The 18,373-nt window shown below is 43.4% G+C and overlaps 1 protein-coding gene across 9 annotated transcripts in view; it reads right to left on the bottom strand.

Moving 5' to 3' along the window:
* Positions 1-18,373, bottom strand: part of FILIP1 (filamin A interacting protein 1) — a 117,739-nt gene that overhangs the window by 8,217 nt on the left and 91,149 nt on the right. For 6 of the 9 annotated variants that reach the window (XM_009275765.2, XM_009275770.2, XM_009275768.2 and 3 more), the window contains 2 exons: positions 7,732-10,537; positions 436-659 (listed from right to left, as the gene is read on the bottom strand). In XM_009275765.2, the coding sequence (XP_009274040.1) occupies positions 453-659; positions 7,732-10,537 (3,013 nt within the window). In that variant the 3' untranslated portion in view covers positions 436-452. Of the gene's footprint in view, positions 1-435; positions 660-7,731; positions 10,538-12,000; positions 12,098-17,943; positions 17,970-18,373 lie in introns of those variants that run through there. The other 3 variants (XM_019471131.1, XM_009275772.2, XM_009275771.2) reach the window with 3 other exon arrangements.

The raw sequence follows: 18,373 nt of genomic DNA, 5'->3' as shown, positions 1-18,373 counted from the left end.
CGTGGCATCTCAACAATGTGATCACGGGCAGGAAGGAAAGTTCCCCATGCAGTAGCGAAGGTGGAAAGTGATCCGTTAAGGTGGAAGACAATTTAGTAAAAGTGACCAAACTTCTTCGATCTATTAAAAAGTGACCAAGTCTATTGTTAAGAATTCCTGAACTAGATTAATAACCTAGTGCGGTTGCCCCATTCTCACTTCCCAGGCTGAAAATCTTCCTGGCGTACAACTGCCTTTTTGATGGCTTTTTTTTTTTTTTCTTTTTTAAACTTCAGTAAGAAAACAAAAGGATGTTGTTACTTAAGTAGTCAGTGCACACACTTATTAGTTTGTTGTAAGTGACAGCTGCAGGACTCCATTAGTACAGGCAAACGTGAGCAACTACACAGACATGGGGCTGACTTCCATGGTAGCAGTAAAACCTGCAGAACATACCCCCTGAGCCTCCGCCATCAGCCCTGACCCCCGCCCAGGGAGGCAGAGCTGCTGGCTGAAGATTTCTTCAGTTCTATTTTCATAGACTGAGTCTCGGCACGAGGCTCGAATTTTGTCACATTTCCTGCTCCTGGGGCTGCCACTATTGGCTTTCCTGCTTTCATACCTTTTGACACAGGAATGCGGGTGGGTGTAGGTCTCGGGGATGACCCATCCTGTCCTGTCTGCAAAAGAGAGAGACGGAGAGAAATGACATGAACGGAGGACTTTTTCTTCTCATATATGCTCATCTTATACTTTTCATTGGTTCTTCATTTACCTCTCAAGCAACAATGTCCCAAATCACGCCTATTAGCAAATTAATGTTTACATCTGGAACCTGGCCGTAGCACATACCGCTAGAGTAGGGCCAAAGGTACGGTCGGGATCAAACGAGTTTCCCAGAGCTGAGGTCCGGTGTTTTGGATCAAGATGTCACAGGGGTGGGAATCCCTGCAAAACTCCGATTCCACAGCACAACACAGTGCAGGATGGCCTTAGAAGCTACCGAAACACTGGCTTAGCTGTCAGACAGGTACAGTATTGGCATCTTGCACAGAGACTAGCACAGGCCCTCAAAACAGCATAGCCACGTGAGGCTAATGCTGAACCCAGAGTAACTGACGTATTTTCAGAGCTGGGGCAAGATTCCTCAGCAGCATAGATGAAATTGAACTTTGCTTCCCAAAGTATGCTGGGCCCATGGCTGGGGCCACTTATTTCTGCACTGGGAAGTGCAGGGGGCTGAGAGTGAGAGACAGGGCAAAGATTTAGATTTCCTTTTCCTGTGGCTGTGGGAGGAGGGACATGGGAGAGGGCTCTCCCCCTCCGAGCCCGAGCCACAACTTGAAGTCTGGTGAAGGTAAAGCAGGCAGCCCAGATTTCTGGGGATACCTCAAGGCAGTGCAGACATGGTCATTTTACTACCTCTGCCAGTCTGCTGCCCTGGACAACAGCCTACCAAGCACACTTATCCTCAAGTCTGAGAACTTCAGAATTAAAAAAAAAAAAAAAAAAATGGCCTAAGTGGTTGAGGACCTGTCCTGGTTTCGGCACGACAGGACCCGAGCACGGGGCTGGCAGACCCAGTACCACTCCTACCAGGGATCTGTGCCCTTCTGGAGCACCAGCTGGAGGCCAGGCCGGCTATCCTATAGCTTTGAAAATGGCAATCAGTATATACATTTAGGCAACTGAATCCCACTGTGTAAATGCACAAGGAGCACTTGGATAGGACAAAAAGATTCAAAAGGGCCAACTGGTATTTTCTATCTCCATTGGCCAGATAATGTTGCACATACTCTGCAAGGCCAAAACTGGAAGCTACCCCTTATGGACCATGACCTAAAGAAAATACTTATAACCATGACAATTCTGAAAGGAAGATGTGTTTTATCTTCTGCAGCATGCAATACAGACACAAATGTTAACGGTGACAACTTCAGTGTCTCAGCTGAATTTCATATGTGACTTTTTTCTGTTCAGATAATGGACGAAGACTCTGATCTCACAAAAGAGAACACTTTTCATAAGATCTGGAATCCCAGCTAGACCCATCTGCTAAATAACTAAATTCTGCAACTTACGACATGTAAGCAAAATAAAACTAAACTGCTGAAATAGATTGGATTAAGGGATCGCGTCGACTGCAACATGTATTTGCATATTTACTTAAAAATGCTCTTAAAAACTGCTCCACGAAGGAGCATTTTTCACTCTCGAAGGATTTCCAGCCAGTAGCATCAGAGCCTTCTGTCTGCATCCTGAGTATCCAAAGGAAAACCATTCCTTAATCTTCTAAGGACAGTTGAAAACCCCATATATACACAAAAAAAATCACAATTGGAAAACTTGAATGCTGTCTGCCTGGCAGGAAGGAAGCCATTTTCAATAACTAAAAGCAACATTTACAATAGCAGTCTAAAGGCTAATATGGAACTCACATGTAGATGTCAAAACAAGTTAGGCCCATACAATTCTGTAGGGCAAAACATGCAAATGCATTCCATCAGCCTTGGAAAATATGTCAACATCCCAGGGAACCCAAATGACAAACATCTTGTACTCCCTGAAAGAGCTCCACAGTGTGTAAACATGAGGCAATCAAATGAAGTAGCTGGAATCTCAGGCATTTCTTCAGCTTTATTCACATGTAAATTATTAACTACGGATTTGGGCGCTTTCAAGTTACTCATTTCAAGCCTAAATCACTCAAAAGCACTTTGAAAAGAAACCTAACTTGCTTTAAATTTCTTAGTTGCCTTCCTTAAGGCATACTAACATGTTGATCATACGGAAGCTAATGCCTGCTTCACACGCAGCTGCAAAAGCATTTGTGTTTGCTAAGTGAAATGGCACAAAGGTGGCTCTTCAGCAAGCAGTCCCCTTTGGCGAGAGCGACAGGGTAAGCAAGCAGAGGACACTCTCCCTGTCTGCACCAGAGAACCCACACGACTGTCTGTCTCTTGGTCATTTCTTCCAAGACCAAGCTCCCAAGCAATTCCCTCCAGCCCTGTTTGTCTGTAGGCTGCTGTCATCTGGTTGATACAGGAATACAGCTCCAACCAAAACCCAACTCTTAAGCAGCCGGCACAGAGCGCCTGAGATGCAGCCCCACAGGATGCAGAGTGACGCTGGCTGGCTCTGAACGGGCAGTACGTGGTGCTGGAATAGCACAGGGGGCCAGAGTGAGGTTAGTAAATACATTACTGAGAGTGAGATAAATACATGCAGCCACTAAGCTGGTTAGGTCGATAATCAACGCTCACTGCAGACACTGAGGCTGCAGTAAGGTTGGACAGTCCCATTCAAGGAAGAAAAGCAATTTGAATGTACAGAACATTTAGCATGTTTTAGTGGTTTATAATAGATCCTGCTTAGTGCATTTTATTGACACACACAAAGAGTGCTTTCATGCACACATTGACTTTTGGAATATTTTCATAAAAAAGGTGCTTTTTCAGCACTTGTTCTCAATCAGATCAGGGGCCAGCTTGCCCTAGACAGAAATGGTTCAGTTCAGTGGTTGACACAGGTATCTAGTGCAATTTGAGATGCCCTGGGCTACTCAAGCTATCTGCACAGGGCTGGTAGATAAGGCAGAGGACCCAAGGAGACCTGCAGCCTCTGATAAAGCAGCTGGAAGTTAGATAGGCTACTTGACAGCACTTAAAATTACACTAAAGAGTATGTTTAGGCAATTGAATCCTGAAAGGGTGGGACTTGAGATCTAGTCAATACAGTCAATGGAGCCCAGTGGGCAATTCAGCTCACGCTGAAGCTAGCAGCATCTCAGCTGAATCACCCTCCAGTCTCCACGGAGCCAGCATACAGGGCTCAGTGCTGACAAGGGGACTGATGACTAGGGACTGACTCAGTTGCCCACACTGAGGCATCCTGTGCCATCTGAGGTATCCTATCAGCTTCCACTGCAGAAAGGTACAGGTCTGTGTTATACCTACCAGCCTCATGCACGTGTCTCAACTGCCGCAGGGCATGCAGATAGCACCATGTATCTCTATACGGCCAAGTGAGCTGACCCCTGGATCTCCAACAGAAGCTTAGAGTGTATATGGGACACCTACAAAGAGCTAAATTTAGATGCCAATCTCAAACTAAATGCTGCCCAAATGAAAGTAGCCTTATAGCTGCTTTAACGTGTGCCCAGTTAGCTCTGGCACCCAACAGCCTTTCAGCTGTGCCTTGCTGCCTCGGTCACAGGACCCTCTGCATGGTTGGTGCCGTGCCACTATGCTGGCTCTGCTGCAGCCGGGATTCCCTCTGCTGCCTGCAGATTTGCATGTCACCGGATTCACTGTGTACCCTGGCAGCGTAAACAGCCAGCGCTGGATGCCAGTCTTGTAGGAGGTGGGGAGCACAGGGATGAAGTGATTATAGGACTGACACCCATCCTGGTAGCCAAAGAAAATCCAAATTCATCAGCAATCCCACAGCCAAATGTAAGGCCTAAATCAAAAAACAGGACATAGGCACCACAGTTGTTTTTTTTTCCCAAAGACTATTTGTTTTTAATGTAAACTATATGAACTGTCCTGGGAACAGGGACTTGGGCTAATGTGCTAAGGCAAGACTAACAACCAGGCTACCCTTTCAGGCTCATTTTGGTCTGCATATCCTCTGGTCTCATAGTCTTGAATTTTTGGTTGTGCTGTGGTCCATCTGTAATAAAAAAATTATCTGCTAGGTCTGCTAAGGTAGTCCAAGTATTTTCCTAGGAGTGGGTTTGACTCTAATTAAGCTAAGGAGGACCAAAACCCAGTTTTTCCACTTCTAGGGTAATTAACCAAATCCATGGGCTATCATATGAAAGGCAGTTACCAGCTTAGGGTTTGGTTCTTTTTGTTAATCAAAGTGGCAGTGGGTCTGTGTTAAATGCTGAATTCAGTTCAACTGGTCTAACAGTCTCCCATCACATCAGCCCTGGGATCCAGAATGCACCAAAGCTCCTGCCGTGGAGATCCCTGTGGGACTGGACTATGCTGGGTGGCAGCGCTGGTGTGACAAGGCCAGCTGCTCAGCTGGCCAGCCCTGGGCTTGTGCAGCAGGCAGAACACAAAGCGCCTCCAAAACATTTGGGTCCAGCAAGTTCAGGTGCCAGTCGAGACACAGTCACTGACCGGTGCCTTTTTTCGTTGATCGTTTTGGTTAAGTGCTCAAAAACTTCCCAAATTCTCCTTCAGGTGCCTGTGTCTTTGGGTCTCAGTTTATCTAAATCAAAACTGTTGCAGACTCAGAATAGGACTTAGATCAGGGGAATATAAATGTCTAGCTACTCTAGAGTGTATGTCAGTGTAAATCAACACAACCGTAACACCCCTTAATCCATGGGATTCATGGGATTCAAAAATCATGATGATCCATCATGAAACCACAGTCTCTGGTTTTGGACTGACATATGCAGGGAGACACCACAGCTCAGGCTGAACCTTTAAAAGTACCGTGTGTGCACCTTAAAATCAACTTCACCTGCAATACTGAAGATAACTAGTAAATTCAAACTGGAAGAAGAGTTAAATGTTTTCAAATATGAAAGCAGTAACTGCAAATTTGTTATAGCAACAGAGGAGACCTAGGAACTTTAGGGTTATTTTCCCCTTTGTAGTTTGGCACTGCATTAGTACATTGTACAGGGCATCTTGTATGAGGAGAGCTAAGAAAAATATTAAAACCAGTGAGCTAAGAAAGCAGTTTTGTATCAGTTTGTCTTCTTTGATTTTATGAGCTTAAACCCTCAAAATTATATCAGTGTTGGTTTCTTCTAGGGTTACTGAGTAAATGATCACAACTTGTTTTTTCTGACTAGGGGTATTGGAATGTGTTTGTAAAGTAGTCATTTGCAAAACAGATGGTGAATATACAACTACTTTTTTTTTTTTTTCAGGGGGTTAGGGAGGAAAAGGCACATTTGGGCTTGTTCGAAGTTCCCTGCTCATCTGACTAGGGAACTTAAAAAACAAAGTGAAGCATAAGATAAAGTAAATCTTACGGTTGAACTATTTTCCTTATATTCCAAATCAGGGAGGATGAAGTGAAAGAAGCCACTTTTTAGCCAGATGAAAACAAAACAAAAAAGTTTTGTCTGCCACAGTTCAGTGCATCATCACAGTAGAGACAGACATCTAGTAAAAAAGAATGAGGAACTCTTTAAAAAAAAAGTTTTCCAAGCTTCTGAGAGACAAAGAAGTTTGCAAATGAATTAATTCAAGACTTTTTAAAAAATGAACAGTTGCCTCTAGTACGTAGGAAAACACTGTAAAGTATCTACAATACATTATATAAGTGGGGAGAGAGAGAGCACGCACATGCGATCCCAAATGGATCCATATGACGAATGTAAGTTTTCTTAAGTTGCTGGCTTAAATGGGAATGGCAGCCTCTCTCCAAAAGTGTGGAAGTGTATCTTAAATACACTTTGACATTTCAGCCTGGAAAGAGATGGCTGAAGAGGCACGTTGTAGGGGTCTGCAGACTCCTGAGCAGCACAGACAAATGAACAGGGGATGACTATTCAGTATTTGTCAAGATACAAGAAAGAGGCTGTAACCAATGAAAGTATTGCATAAAAGGTATCAAACAAAAGAGCATTTTTCCCAGAGCCCACAACCGAATTCACTGCCCTCTGATGTTGTGGAAACAACAGTATAAATGAGTTCAAAAAGCAATTAGAAGAATAAATAGAAGAAAACACCGCCACGGTATATTAAACACAAAGATGTGGCTACAGGCCCTGGTTCAGAAAGAAATACCCACCTATTGCCAAAAAGTGGGAACAGACGCTGAGGGAAACATTACTGTGTGTTTACCCACTTAAATTAATCTTCCCCTAAGCATCTGCTACAGGCTCTGTCTAGCTAAATAAGCTTTTGGACTAATAACAGTACTGCTGGTTTTCTATTTTGGTTAAATTCTTCTTTCCCAGGGTATTTCCAACTAAAGCAATGCAAAACCATGTCCAATAATAAACCTGGGGGGAGGACTATCAATAAATATTGTCCAATACATTTAAAGACAGAGGTGAGAGACTGATTTAAGTACAAAAAAGAAGCCAGGGTACCACCACGGAGGCACAGAGAGAAAGCAGCAAAAAATATGTTAGAGGAAGCAGTATTGTAATACAGCATTTATAAAAGTTGAGAATTTCAGAGGAACAGAAAGAGCTTTACTATTCACTGGCTGAAAGAGGCTTGGAGCTGTAAGCAATGATACCATGTCTGGCTATTTATTCTTTTGGAGTTCAGCATTACAGCAGATATTAATTGAATTATAACTATAATGGGATTATACCAAAGAAACGCCAGCCTACATGATCAGACTCTAAAGACCTGCCAGCTGGGCCAAAAATCATTATGGGTATTTTCAGAAGTCAGAAATAGCACTCACCAAAAATAGAAATACAGTTTCCTCCCCTGTCATCTCCATCGTTCTTTGTCCCCCTCTGTCTCTCACTTGCAATTTTACAGGATTGCCATTATCAAAATAACTTTAAAGGAACTTTGCAGGAACTTCCTTTGAAACTTTGGGAAATAATGCCAAAAGTATACCAGCGTCCAACACTGGTACAAAAATATATGAATCAGGCAAATTCTGATTTTATAGTTAAGCTTGTATCTGAAACAAATGTAGGGAAGCAAGTTTCTCCTCACCCCACCCATTCTTTCCCTGCTGGTGTCTCAAATCGAAACTATGGTTGCCCTTCTCCTTACCATGAAGACTACATCATGAGACTACGCTGCTTACCACTGATTGTGTTCCTCGGGTGGAGGACGTTGTAACAGGCGTTATAGTGATAGTACTTGTCACCTTGCTTGCTGCAGGTCGCGAGGACAGGTTGTTCCGGGGCGAGCGAAGGACGGTACCGGTCACAACTTCTTTCTCTGCTGCTATGTTCACCGGTCTGACTGTTATCACAGGACTCGCGCCATCAGGTGCAGCACTGGGAGAGCGTTTAAACTGGGAACCTAAGTGGATGTGGATTTTGTTGTCTTCTGTCGTAATAATGTTGGCGTTGGCATTGTACTTGCGGATTGGAGTCGGGACGGTTTGTTTTTCCGGTGTTACTTTGAAGACAGCCCTTCCCATGGTCATGTCTTGTGACTGCGGAGAGACAGAGATTTCTGCCGGTGCTGCAGATGTTGATACTGTCATAATCTGAATTGGCGATGCAGGTCTGTCAGCAAAGGGTGGTCTCCCTCCCTCTGGGGACTTTTCCCTGGAGAATGTTGTTATAGTGACTGGAGACATAGAACGATCTGGGCCCATGGGACTTTCACTGCCTTTCCCTTTTTGGGGCATAACGTTTGGAGAGGGAATGATGGTTATTCGTGGTTTCTGATTTCCCAAAGTAGGAATGACAGTGGTACTTGAAAAAAATTCCTCTGAGGTTGGACTGGTTATCTCCAAAGTAGCTGTGCTGTTCTCATGGTCTGGTGTCACCCGAATATGAAGAGGTTGACCCTGCTTTGGTGAAAGGACAACCTCCCCAGGATGCGCTGGACTACCGTGGGTTCGGGCTCCTTTATCTGGAGTTCCCTGAGCCCCAGTTTCCCTCTTTCTCATCCATGGTATCCAAGATTTCCTCATTGCAAGTTCATTCGCTGCTGGAGGATATCTCTCGAGCACTGAAGAACGCTCCATGGGTTTTTTCAGACCTACCTGTCGCAGATTGCTCATGATGTGATTCTCCTCCTGGAAGGATTTCCTTATAAACACTGCTGGAGTTTCTTCTTCTGCTGCTTCACTGCTTACGGCATCTGTTTGCACGCCAGTGGACGTCACGGGAACATCGACCATTCTTCGTCCATTTATGCTGGGCCTCAGAGCACGGCTGTAGCGCTTAGAAAGCTCCAGCTCTCTTGTTAGGTTCAGAACTTCCTGCCCCATGCTCTTGTTTTTATTTTCTTCTTCCATAAACCTTTGCTGCAGAACCGAATAATCGACTTGGAGCTGAGAAAGCTGGTCTTCTTTATTCATCAGCTCATGGATTTTTTCCTTAAGAGCTTGAACTTCTGCTTTCAAATCTCTGCTTTTGGCCTCTTCCAGCCGAAACCTGTGCCTCAACTCTGCCTCCTGGCTCACTGCTTCACCTTTTTCTATTGCTTTGGTTTTGGCAATCTGGAGCTTCATCTCCTCCAGCTGTTGAGAAAGAAAGTTAGCTTTATCCTGCTCAGTCCTAAATTTCTGCTCTAGCTGATCATATTCATCTTCTGTCTTCATCAAATCTCCTTCAACCACTTCCAATTGTTTGAGACGTTTTTTCAGTCTTTCAATTTCAACAGTAAGTTCTTTAATCTTATTGTCCTCATGACAACCATGCTCTGGTCCTTTCCGGGTTCGACCTCTTGTAATTTCTCTTTCTACTTCCTCCATACCATCAATTCTTTTCTTTAACAGGTCAACTCTACAGCTTAGTTCAGAGGATTTTTCTTCCTCACTTCTCAGTTTGCCTATTAACTCATCCCTTTCCTTTGTCAAACTGGACACTTTTTCCTCCATTTCGGATTTCAGTTTCAAAAATTTCTTACTTTCTTCTATCAGTTTCTCTGTTACATCCATAACTTTCCCTTGTTCAACTTTAAAATTCTTGTTTAGACCCTCAACCTTTTTTTCCTCCTGTTTTATTTTTTCCATCATATTTTTTCGTTCATCAACCAACATTACAGTAAATGACTTCAGCTTTGTAAGGTCATCTTTTAAGCTTATTTCAGCCTTTTCCAACTTGCTTTCTGATGCCTCAAGGTCTTTCACTCGAGTCTTCACCACTTCCAACTCATTTATCAAATCCTTAGTCAAATTCTTTTCTTTCTCCAAGTTTAAGTGTAGCTGGGTGCATTCAGACTTACTTTTACTGAAAGCCTCTTCCAGCTTCTCTAGTTCTGACATTCTTTTCTGCAATTTTTCCACTTCAAGTTTCAACTCTTTGCTATGGTGCTCTTCCTCTTGCAGTTTATTTTTCAGCTCTTTACACTGGGATTCAGTTTTTGTGATCTCTTCATCTTTCCCCTCCATTTCAAGCACACGCTTGCGGAGGTTTTCCACTTCTGCCATTAAGCTAGAGTTCCCACATTCCCCTTTTGCTATTTTATTTCTTAGTTCTTGAAGTTCCTCCTCAGCTTTTTGAAGATTCTTGTTAGTTTCTTCTAGCTCCTCTATTCTGCGCGTCAACCCCACTAGCTTAAGCCTTAGCTGTCTATTATGTGACTCTTGATTAGCCAGTTTAGCAGTCATCTCCTCATGTTCTTGAGAAAATGATGATGATTTGTGTTCAAGTTCTGCCTCTAACTTCATCAGTTTTTGTCCATCTTCTTTTGTTTTTGCACTAATAATTTTAAGCTTTTCTTCTTCCTCCTTTAGTTTTTGGTTTAAGTCCTGTATTTTCTGGCTTTGTTGACCAAGTTGTTCAATATGCATTTGTCTTTCATCCACCAGCATGAGTGCAAATGATTTGAGCTTGACTAGTTCTTCTCTTAGTTTATTGAGTCTCTTTGTATGTTCCTTTTCCTTCCGGGCTTGATAGATCTTCTCCTGCTCGAGAAGTTTCTTCAACCTGAAACAAGTTAGAAGAGATGCATTAAACTAAAATATATATATATGTGTGTGTGTGTGTATTTCTCCATTTTTAAAATCACCTTCATTTTATCAAATTTTTTTTCATTAATAACCTAGGTAGTCAAGAAATAACTACCTACTACAGTTACATTCCCAAACCAAATATTTTAAATTACAAAAGTTAACTGAAAACTATATAAAATCATCTAGAAATCTAAAAACCAGTGAAATTTTATACATGTACAGATAACAAATACATCAGGTTTTAATTCCTTTACATTTATTTCTCTGTTAGGATGAGGTTGGTAAAAGTCTATAATATCCCAAAAGGACAGGTATATCTACTCACCAATCCATTTATACCAAACTTGTTTTACAAGGTGGATTCCTCCTTATGTCTTGCATACACAAAAATGTGTAAAATAAGGTAAAAAATGAAAACTAAGTGCTATATGCAGCCATACATAAATGGATCAATCCTGGTTATAAATAAACCAGCAGGACAGGAGATTACATTAGCACACAACTGATAACCATCTGGGCATCACAGGCATAAGAAATTAGCCGGAAGATAAATTTGCCAGCACAGTGACTATTATGTTAAAAAGTTTCTTCTTCCAGGCACATTTCCATTTACAATAGTAGATTTTGTGGACTGCAAGGGCCAGACTAATCAAACCTTTGGCTACAGCTAACCTCAGCTGGAAAATGCTCTTCTCTATATAGTCTGTAAAGCTGTATTTTCAGACAACATAAAAGCTCGCAATACACAAATTAGGTGTATCCTCAGAAAGATAATAAAGAATTACATTTTCTAGCCTTACCCATGCAACATTTCAATGGAGAAATTATTAGTAATGGAATTATTTTATATCTGTGATTTATATTCAGGGTACGCCGACATCAGCTCAGGAAGTGCCTGCACATATTGTAAGCACAGATTTATGAGGATGGTGATCCTCAGCTGACAAAGGGGTAGAGATAACACAGGAACATATCCCCTACTAATGTATGTGAGAGCCTTATTGTAAAAGCAGCAATACAACTTAGAAAAGAAGACACAGGTATGCACGCTGAATTTACTGTGAAATGACATGTTTTTCAAACCACTGTAAAAGTACCTGCCGCTCCCATATCCCCTATCAAGACACGTGTGATGATTCAAATCCACTCGCTTTGCTCACCCTATGTCTGAAGCTCTTCAACTTCTTTGTAACTGACACGCAGTGAAGTGATAATAGCAGAGCAATTTACCACCTGTTAACTAACTTGCAATAACTGGAACTTCCGTATCTTAGCAAAGATCAACTTTTATCAGTATTTTCATCTTAAATGTTGGACTGTAGATGGTAGCGGGTGAAGCACAGATATGCATTCCTCTCTGCTGCCCCAGCAATGAAGTGATGCAAAGAGCTCCGGGGCACAATGTCATACACAAAGGATGTCTCCCGGAGCCCTCACCTGAACTCTAAACTCATAACAACAGCCATATTAACTTGGTCCTCCAGCAACTGTTAATGTTTCACTCCTCGTTCCTCGGGGACCAGAACGAACAGGAACTGGAAAGAAAAGCTATAAGAAAAGAGAAGGAAATCAGAAACCAGAACACAGGATGCAGTAGGTAGGGAAGGAGAAGGCTGAAGAATACATTTGAAAACAAGAGTCGGATAGGATGTGGGAGTAAGAGAATAGTAGGAACCAGCAGGAGAGAGAAAAACAAACAAACCTTACAGCCAACCTTGCTGGGTCACAGATTATTCTCAAAAAAATCTCTTTAGTTTTGGCAGCTCTTTGGAAAGGACTGAAAAGGCATACTGGTGGATGCCTCATTATGGGTCAAGTTAGAATGTCAAAAGGTAAAAAAAGACCCGCTGCCACTCACAAAGCACGCACTTTTCACACTGAAGAAGGAACTGTGTTAGCATGCAGTATTATTCCCTGGCTGCTGTATCACAATGCTTTGTGCAAAAGTTTCTGCCAAGAACTCTCCCTCATCTCCCCCAAGCTACATTTTAAAAGAAATAGTATGCGAACTTCCACAAAATATTATTTGCCATGACAGAACAGTGTGCCTTAACCTGGTGGTGTCCTAAATGACCCATCTCCCAAAGTCATGAACGTATATACGAGAATATGAGATCTTACAAACAGAGAACACTTCCAGCTTCCCTTGTCCCGCAGAAAAATTTCAAGATGACCCCTATACATTCAAAAAACAGAAGACAGCATTTTGTTTTCTTTTTAACAATCTTGCCACTTGAAAGCCTATCTAGAGATGCTCAGAAAACTGCCTATGATTTTGAATTCCTAGGCTGTTCATAAAGGGCACCTGTGATTTTCACCCAGCAGTCGCTACAGGCAGTACACGCCAGCCAGGCTGCTAAGCAGAGTGCAAAACAATTCACTGGCCCCACGATCACCTGAGAGTCTACTGGTGAATACTGCTGAGAAAGCCCCTCGCTGGAAAAAAACAAATACCTGTTAAACTAAGACAAAGAAATGTCAGGGATGAGACCGAGCAACAGGACAAGAAAGCACATTAGCACTGTCACTGCCTTGCTGTACCTAGCAGGAGAGTTAGCAGTGGGGAATAACTGGCCTGACCCCTCTGGGAATAGCAAAAATAAAGCACTGTAACTGCAAATACAGCCAGGTGAATTTGCTGACATGTGTGTGCTGAACAAGGGTCAGAAGCACCGTACAGCATTTTATCCTCCCTCAGCTTTTATCCAGTGAAACTAGACTGCCTAAGATTTGACAAGTGAACTTTCACAGAAGATACTTGACAATACTTCTGTTTTCCATGGCCAGGGAAACTGCTTCTAAAATCTGGTTCTGTGAGGGATGGATGGGAAAGCACAATCGAAATCTGTGCAGTTGCCAAAGTAATAAACGACGTCTACACCTTTTCAGTGTTACTTCTAAAATAAAGCTGAGTTTAAGCTTGCTCCTGCTTTTCTATCTTTGGTACAACCCTCATACCTCAGTGGTTAAACTGGAATTTCAGTAGGGTTGCAAGGTGATGTTGTCCCCTCTTGACCCTTACAACTGATTTATTATCAGGCTTCTCATCTGACTGCTGCTGCTAATGTTTGCTAAGTTACGCAGACCTGCATGGGCTCCAGTGCAACACTAAAAGCACCTCAAAGACTCACAGCACCTGTGTCTTCAATGTGTTATCCAGAGCAACTGCACTCTGGATCGTCAAGAGGTTGAAAGCACCTGCATTCAGGGTCAAAATAAGCAAAAGGGAAAAGAAAAAACCCAAAACCTTTAATAATGAAATGGGGGGCTAGATACAGCCAAAACACTCACAAGCCAACAGTTTGGTATCCCCAGTCCAGTCCCTGTATTTGCTGTCTCAGTTTCATTTTTTTAGAGATGGGGAGAAGTATTTGGATAAAATTGGATAATCTGCATTCATCAGTAAGAGTCTCAGGGGCTCGGCATCCGGACTGCAGCAGGGAGACAGGCAGATCTGCTCCAGTTCCCTGTGGGGAGGGGGACTGTACTGCCTGCTCCTCTGTGAACAGCACTGCTGAGGTCTGTGCAGCACCTCTTTTCCCCACGGGTTACCACACGTATCATGTCAAAACACGCAGCTCAAGTCATTCCCTGAATACATGGGCTTCTGCTGCCATGAGGGTCCAGGTGGTCTCTCCCTCTCCTTTCTTTCTTTTGCCATCTGTCCTCCCCACAGTATTTAAAGAATGGGTGCCCTACAGCTGTCCAGCATTCAAGATGATCACGCTCCCCTTTACAGTAAATGGGATAAATAAAATAGCAAACCCTTACATACGAATATGTGCAAACTGTTAACTGCCCCAGTTAAAAACAAATACCCCAGGACAATGCTGTTCCCTGATTTTGTACCACAAAGGAAGATGCCTCTGACCCTGACTGGCACGCGGCAGGACACTGGACTACAAAAGCTACTGATGCAACCTTGCGCGGTACCTGCTGCATCGGGGAGCTGCGTCTCCTGCATCCTTCCACAGACTGCAGCGCTAGCTGTTCACAGCCACACCGGGCAGCGCTAGGGCAGCAGGAGGGAGGTCTGTGGGCAGCAATGCCGGGGAGTTAGGAACGTGTAGACTTTCAACCACCAATCTCAGCTTGTAGAGCGGGCAGACACCAGAGTGGAGGAAGAGCAACTACAGACTCAGTTTTAACCTCCTTCATGAACAGTGTGCTGGAAGCAACCAGCAACCAGGAAGGTGGGAGTGGATGGGCAATCACCAGGCCCTCCCTGTCCTCCTTCCTTTGGGTTTGGTGCTGAAGCATTTCATCGCACAAGGTCTTTCTGCTTCCCCTTCCCTCCTCCAAGCTTCGGATTGATCATCAGAAGTGCAATGGGATGCTGATAGCTGCTGAACCCTATCCCTCCAGAGATGTGGCTTCATTTCTTTTATTACGGTTATATGTTTGTGCTTTGTCCCATCATCCCTGACTGCCTTGCTCAGTCAGGGGCTAATCATTCCTTCAAGTTTGGATGGCAATTTTTCCTTAAAGCAAAGCTGGCCAATACCATACTTCCCCCGCCCTGCCCCTCAGCTACATGCCTGCTGCCAGAAAGTCCAGTTACTCTGTCAATGTATTTGTAAGAGACAGTTCTGGGTTGTGGCATAGACAGAGTTTGTAAAACAGCACATTGGGTAAGTTGGGAAGAGGTGTCCAACACAGGCAGGGCTCCAGTCTGCTGCAAGCGCGTCCCTGAGTCTGCCCTGAAGGATGGGTGACAGAGGACATGGATGGCTCTATCTCCTCCTTCCAATGAGGAACGCAGAGTGGTTGAAGGGCTTCTTGCTGGAGTCTGCTGGTTAGCCATCAGGGTGGTTTAACATTCTCTTTAAGGCTGATCAATTCATTGAATCAATAAAGCTACAGACTTTGCTTAACCACATACGTTGTCTTTCCTGTTTTATTTCTGCAAAGGTCAAGTTCAGTCACTGAGGTGCAAAGGAGGAACCCCACTACCATTTTCACAGCATCTCTTCTCAGACCAGAGTGAGACTTCAACACGAATTATAACTTACAGCTGGAGAATAATGTTTTGGTGGTTTTGAGAGACATTGCAATAGTTTCATACCAGAAGAGCTCCAATGGGCATTACTGGATTTTAGTTGGGATTAATTTTATTTGTAAATGGTAAAAGCAGTAGCAGCAGCAAGACCTTAGCTAAAATCAAGCATTAGTTCTTGTCTACATTTGCGAAAGATATTACAAATAGTGGTCAGTAAACATTTTCTTGCCTTCTGAAGGATCACAGGCTTCATGACTACATTTGAAATACAATAAACATAGCAAACTAGGAACTACAAAAACTGTGCTAAGCACTGACAGCTGTTAAGAGAAGCCATTCGCCAAAGTGGCTTACAGTATTTTAAGAAAATACGAAGAAGTTTCAGTTATCAGGGGAAAGATGCTCAGTGATTTCCAAAAACCACCTCTCCCCTCAAAAAAGCATTCACTTCAGAATGTTTTAAACAGGGCATGCAAAAGTGAAAAGCCCCCAAAACATTTATTGAAAATTACACCAGTGTTTGCAATGCCATTTCCATTTGTACTTCCATCAAGATGAGAAACAATATCACAAATGCTCATGCGCCCTTTTCCATCTCTAGCATAGAAATGGGCACCCACCTACACGAGGAAACCCTGCTAAGGCAGGGCAAGCCAGAGGATGACCTGAAAGAACATGAGCTGCCCCTGCGGTCTGCATACGTGTGAACATTCTGGCACCACATTTCAGCTGCGTTGGTCTGGTTTAGCTCCCTGCTTTGCAAACAGACTAAGCCAAGCATCCCAAGGTGTCTTCCAGTGTTTAATGAAGCACTCACAGGAGGGACTAATGTGGAGGGCAATCTGGAGAGAGGTGGAGAGCCATTTCCCCCGCTATCACGACAGGGGCAGCGGGAGGAACAGCAGGTAGAAGGAAGAGGATGGGAAGGAGGGAAGCAGGTAAGGTCTCTGTAGGACCTTTTAACTGAGTTTGTACACAGCCTGGAGGTCCACAGAGCTCCTCATTGCTGTTCTAGCACAAAGCCATCTCAGATGTACTGCTCCGGTGGTACCCCCGTTTTGCCATTTAAATTCCGAAAAGTTTGTTGCGATGGGATGTAATGACTTCTATCCTGTTCTGTGGACGGCCAGTAAGTGGGGGTTAAGAGAAGCACGTTATACGAGGATGTGGTCACTCTAAGGATGAACTGACTGATGGCTGATGAAGGCTGCTTTCTCCCTGAGGAGCCAACAGCGTTTCTGCCACTCACGCAGCAATCCCAAGGAAGCACTGGGAAAGCAAACGCCTTCGCAAGCTTGTCTTTCCACTTCAACCCTTAAGAGTTTGCTACTGCATATGCAGAGTTACAGAGACTGGACAACTCCCCAGTGGTAGCTAGAAAGCTGCTGCCTATTAAGTGATTTGAGAGGCTGCTCGCTAGAATCCCAGGACAATGAAAACCAGCAAGAGGTGGTTTAACTTAAAGGAGTTCCCTCTTCTTTTTTTTTTTCCTGTTTAATGTACAACAGCTGATTTTGAAGATTATTTCTACAGCCACTGGGAAATCCTCCACATGTCAGGACTATTTCTGAGTGCCTCTGTGTTTGGGGCCAGGCTGGGATACCCAGAGGTTGAGTTTCAGTGATTCTGAGCACTTAGAATTTCAGCTAAAATCAGAGAGAGCCAAAAGGTAGTCAGGCTCTCTAGGAAGCAAAACAATCAGCCCTAATACTCACGTTGGGCAACTCAATATTAGTTAACACTTTCAAATCATCAGCTTCAGTCCTTCCCTCATATCCATCACAACTGAGAGAAGAAAGATGTAGATGAGATCAGATCCCATGGCAAGAAAAAGAATAAAGCCCATCTGTGTTACGTTTTCCTTTCTATCCATTAAACTTTAAAGCCAAGGAACAGAGACAAATGTTTGAATGACCTTGCTACAGAACTTCCTGAGTTGCTGTTCAGTTTATCACAGGGTCAACTCTGAAAACAAATAAAAACTTGTAAAAAAAAAAAATAGTTATCAGTTCTAGTGACTCTAAAGACAAATTTTTGTGGCTACCTACTATACAAAGTTAAAGTGTAAAAACCCTGCATATTCTTCATTGCTGAATCAACTTTTGAGAAGTGGCAGTATCAAATTATATCAAAAGCAAATTAATAATCTTGCTACTTCAAAACTACATGACAGTTCCCAAATTATACTGTAGAAAACATTTTCTTTACTTAGGGGGACACGCTGCTTGTCTTCTACAACAATTTTTCCTCCTCTTTTTGTTTCTAACACTGATTTTGTAGAAACTAAAATCCAGTTTGCTGAAATAGCTCATTTGTGTTGAAACTGTCTTACTTCAACTGAACAGTGAGTAAGGGCAGTATTTTGGAATAAGAACACTTACTAGATTCAGTGTCCCACCACCTTTCCAGCACCTTGTTCACCTAAGAAAAGCACCAAAGATCTTTAAGAACAAAACACGTCCGAAATCTCTTCAGGCTAAACAGTATTACAACTGGACAGGCACTTTTTTTCCAGCCCCCCAATTAAAATAGCCACATTAATTTCGCAGGTCGGAGGAGGGGAAGGGGGATGAGCAGAAAGCGTGCAAACAGCATCTGTGAGAAAAGGAAGCAGCAGCGCTCAGCTGAGAGATGAAGTTTGCCAAACCTGTCCCCGAGCTGCGATTATCCTTCCCTGACCCCTCGATGCGCTGTCCGGGCGAGGAAGCCCCGCAGCACGACCCCGCCAGCTGCACCTTCCAGGGCTCCAGCCAAACATGAAAATCAGCGCAGATCTGCCCCGTCCAGCCCGGCTGAAGCCGAAGCCGGAGC

This window comes from Aptenodytes forsteri, unplaced genomic scaffold (assembly GCF_000699145.1).
Source record: "Aptenodytes forsteri isolate BGI_AS27 unplaced genomic scaffold, ASM69914v1 Scaffold256, whole genome shotgun sequence".
Classification (NCBI taxonomy): domain Eukaryota; kingdom Metazoa; phylum Chordata; class Aves; order Sphenisciformes; family Spheniscidae; genus Aptenodytes; species Aptenodytes forsteri.
This window is presented reverse-complemented; position numbering and strand designations above follow the sequence as displayed.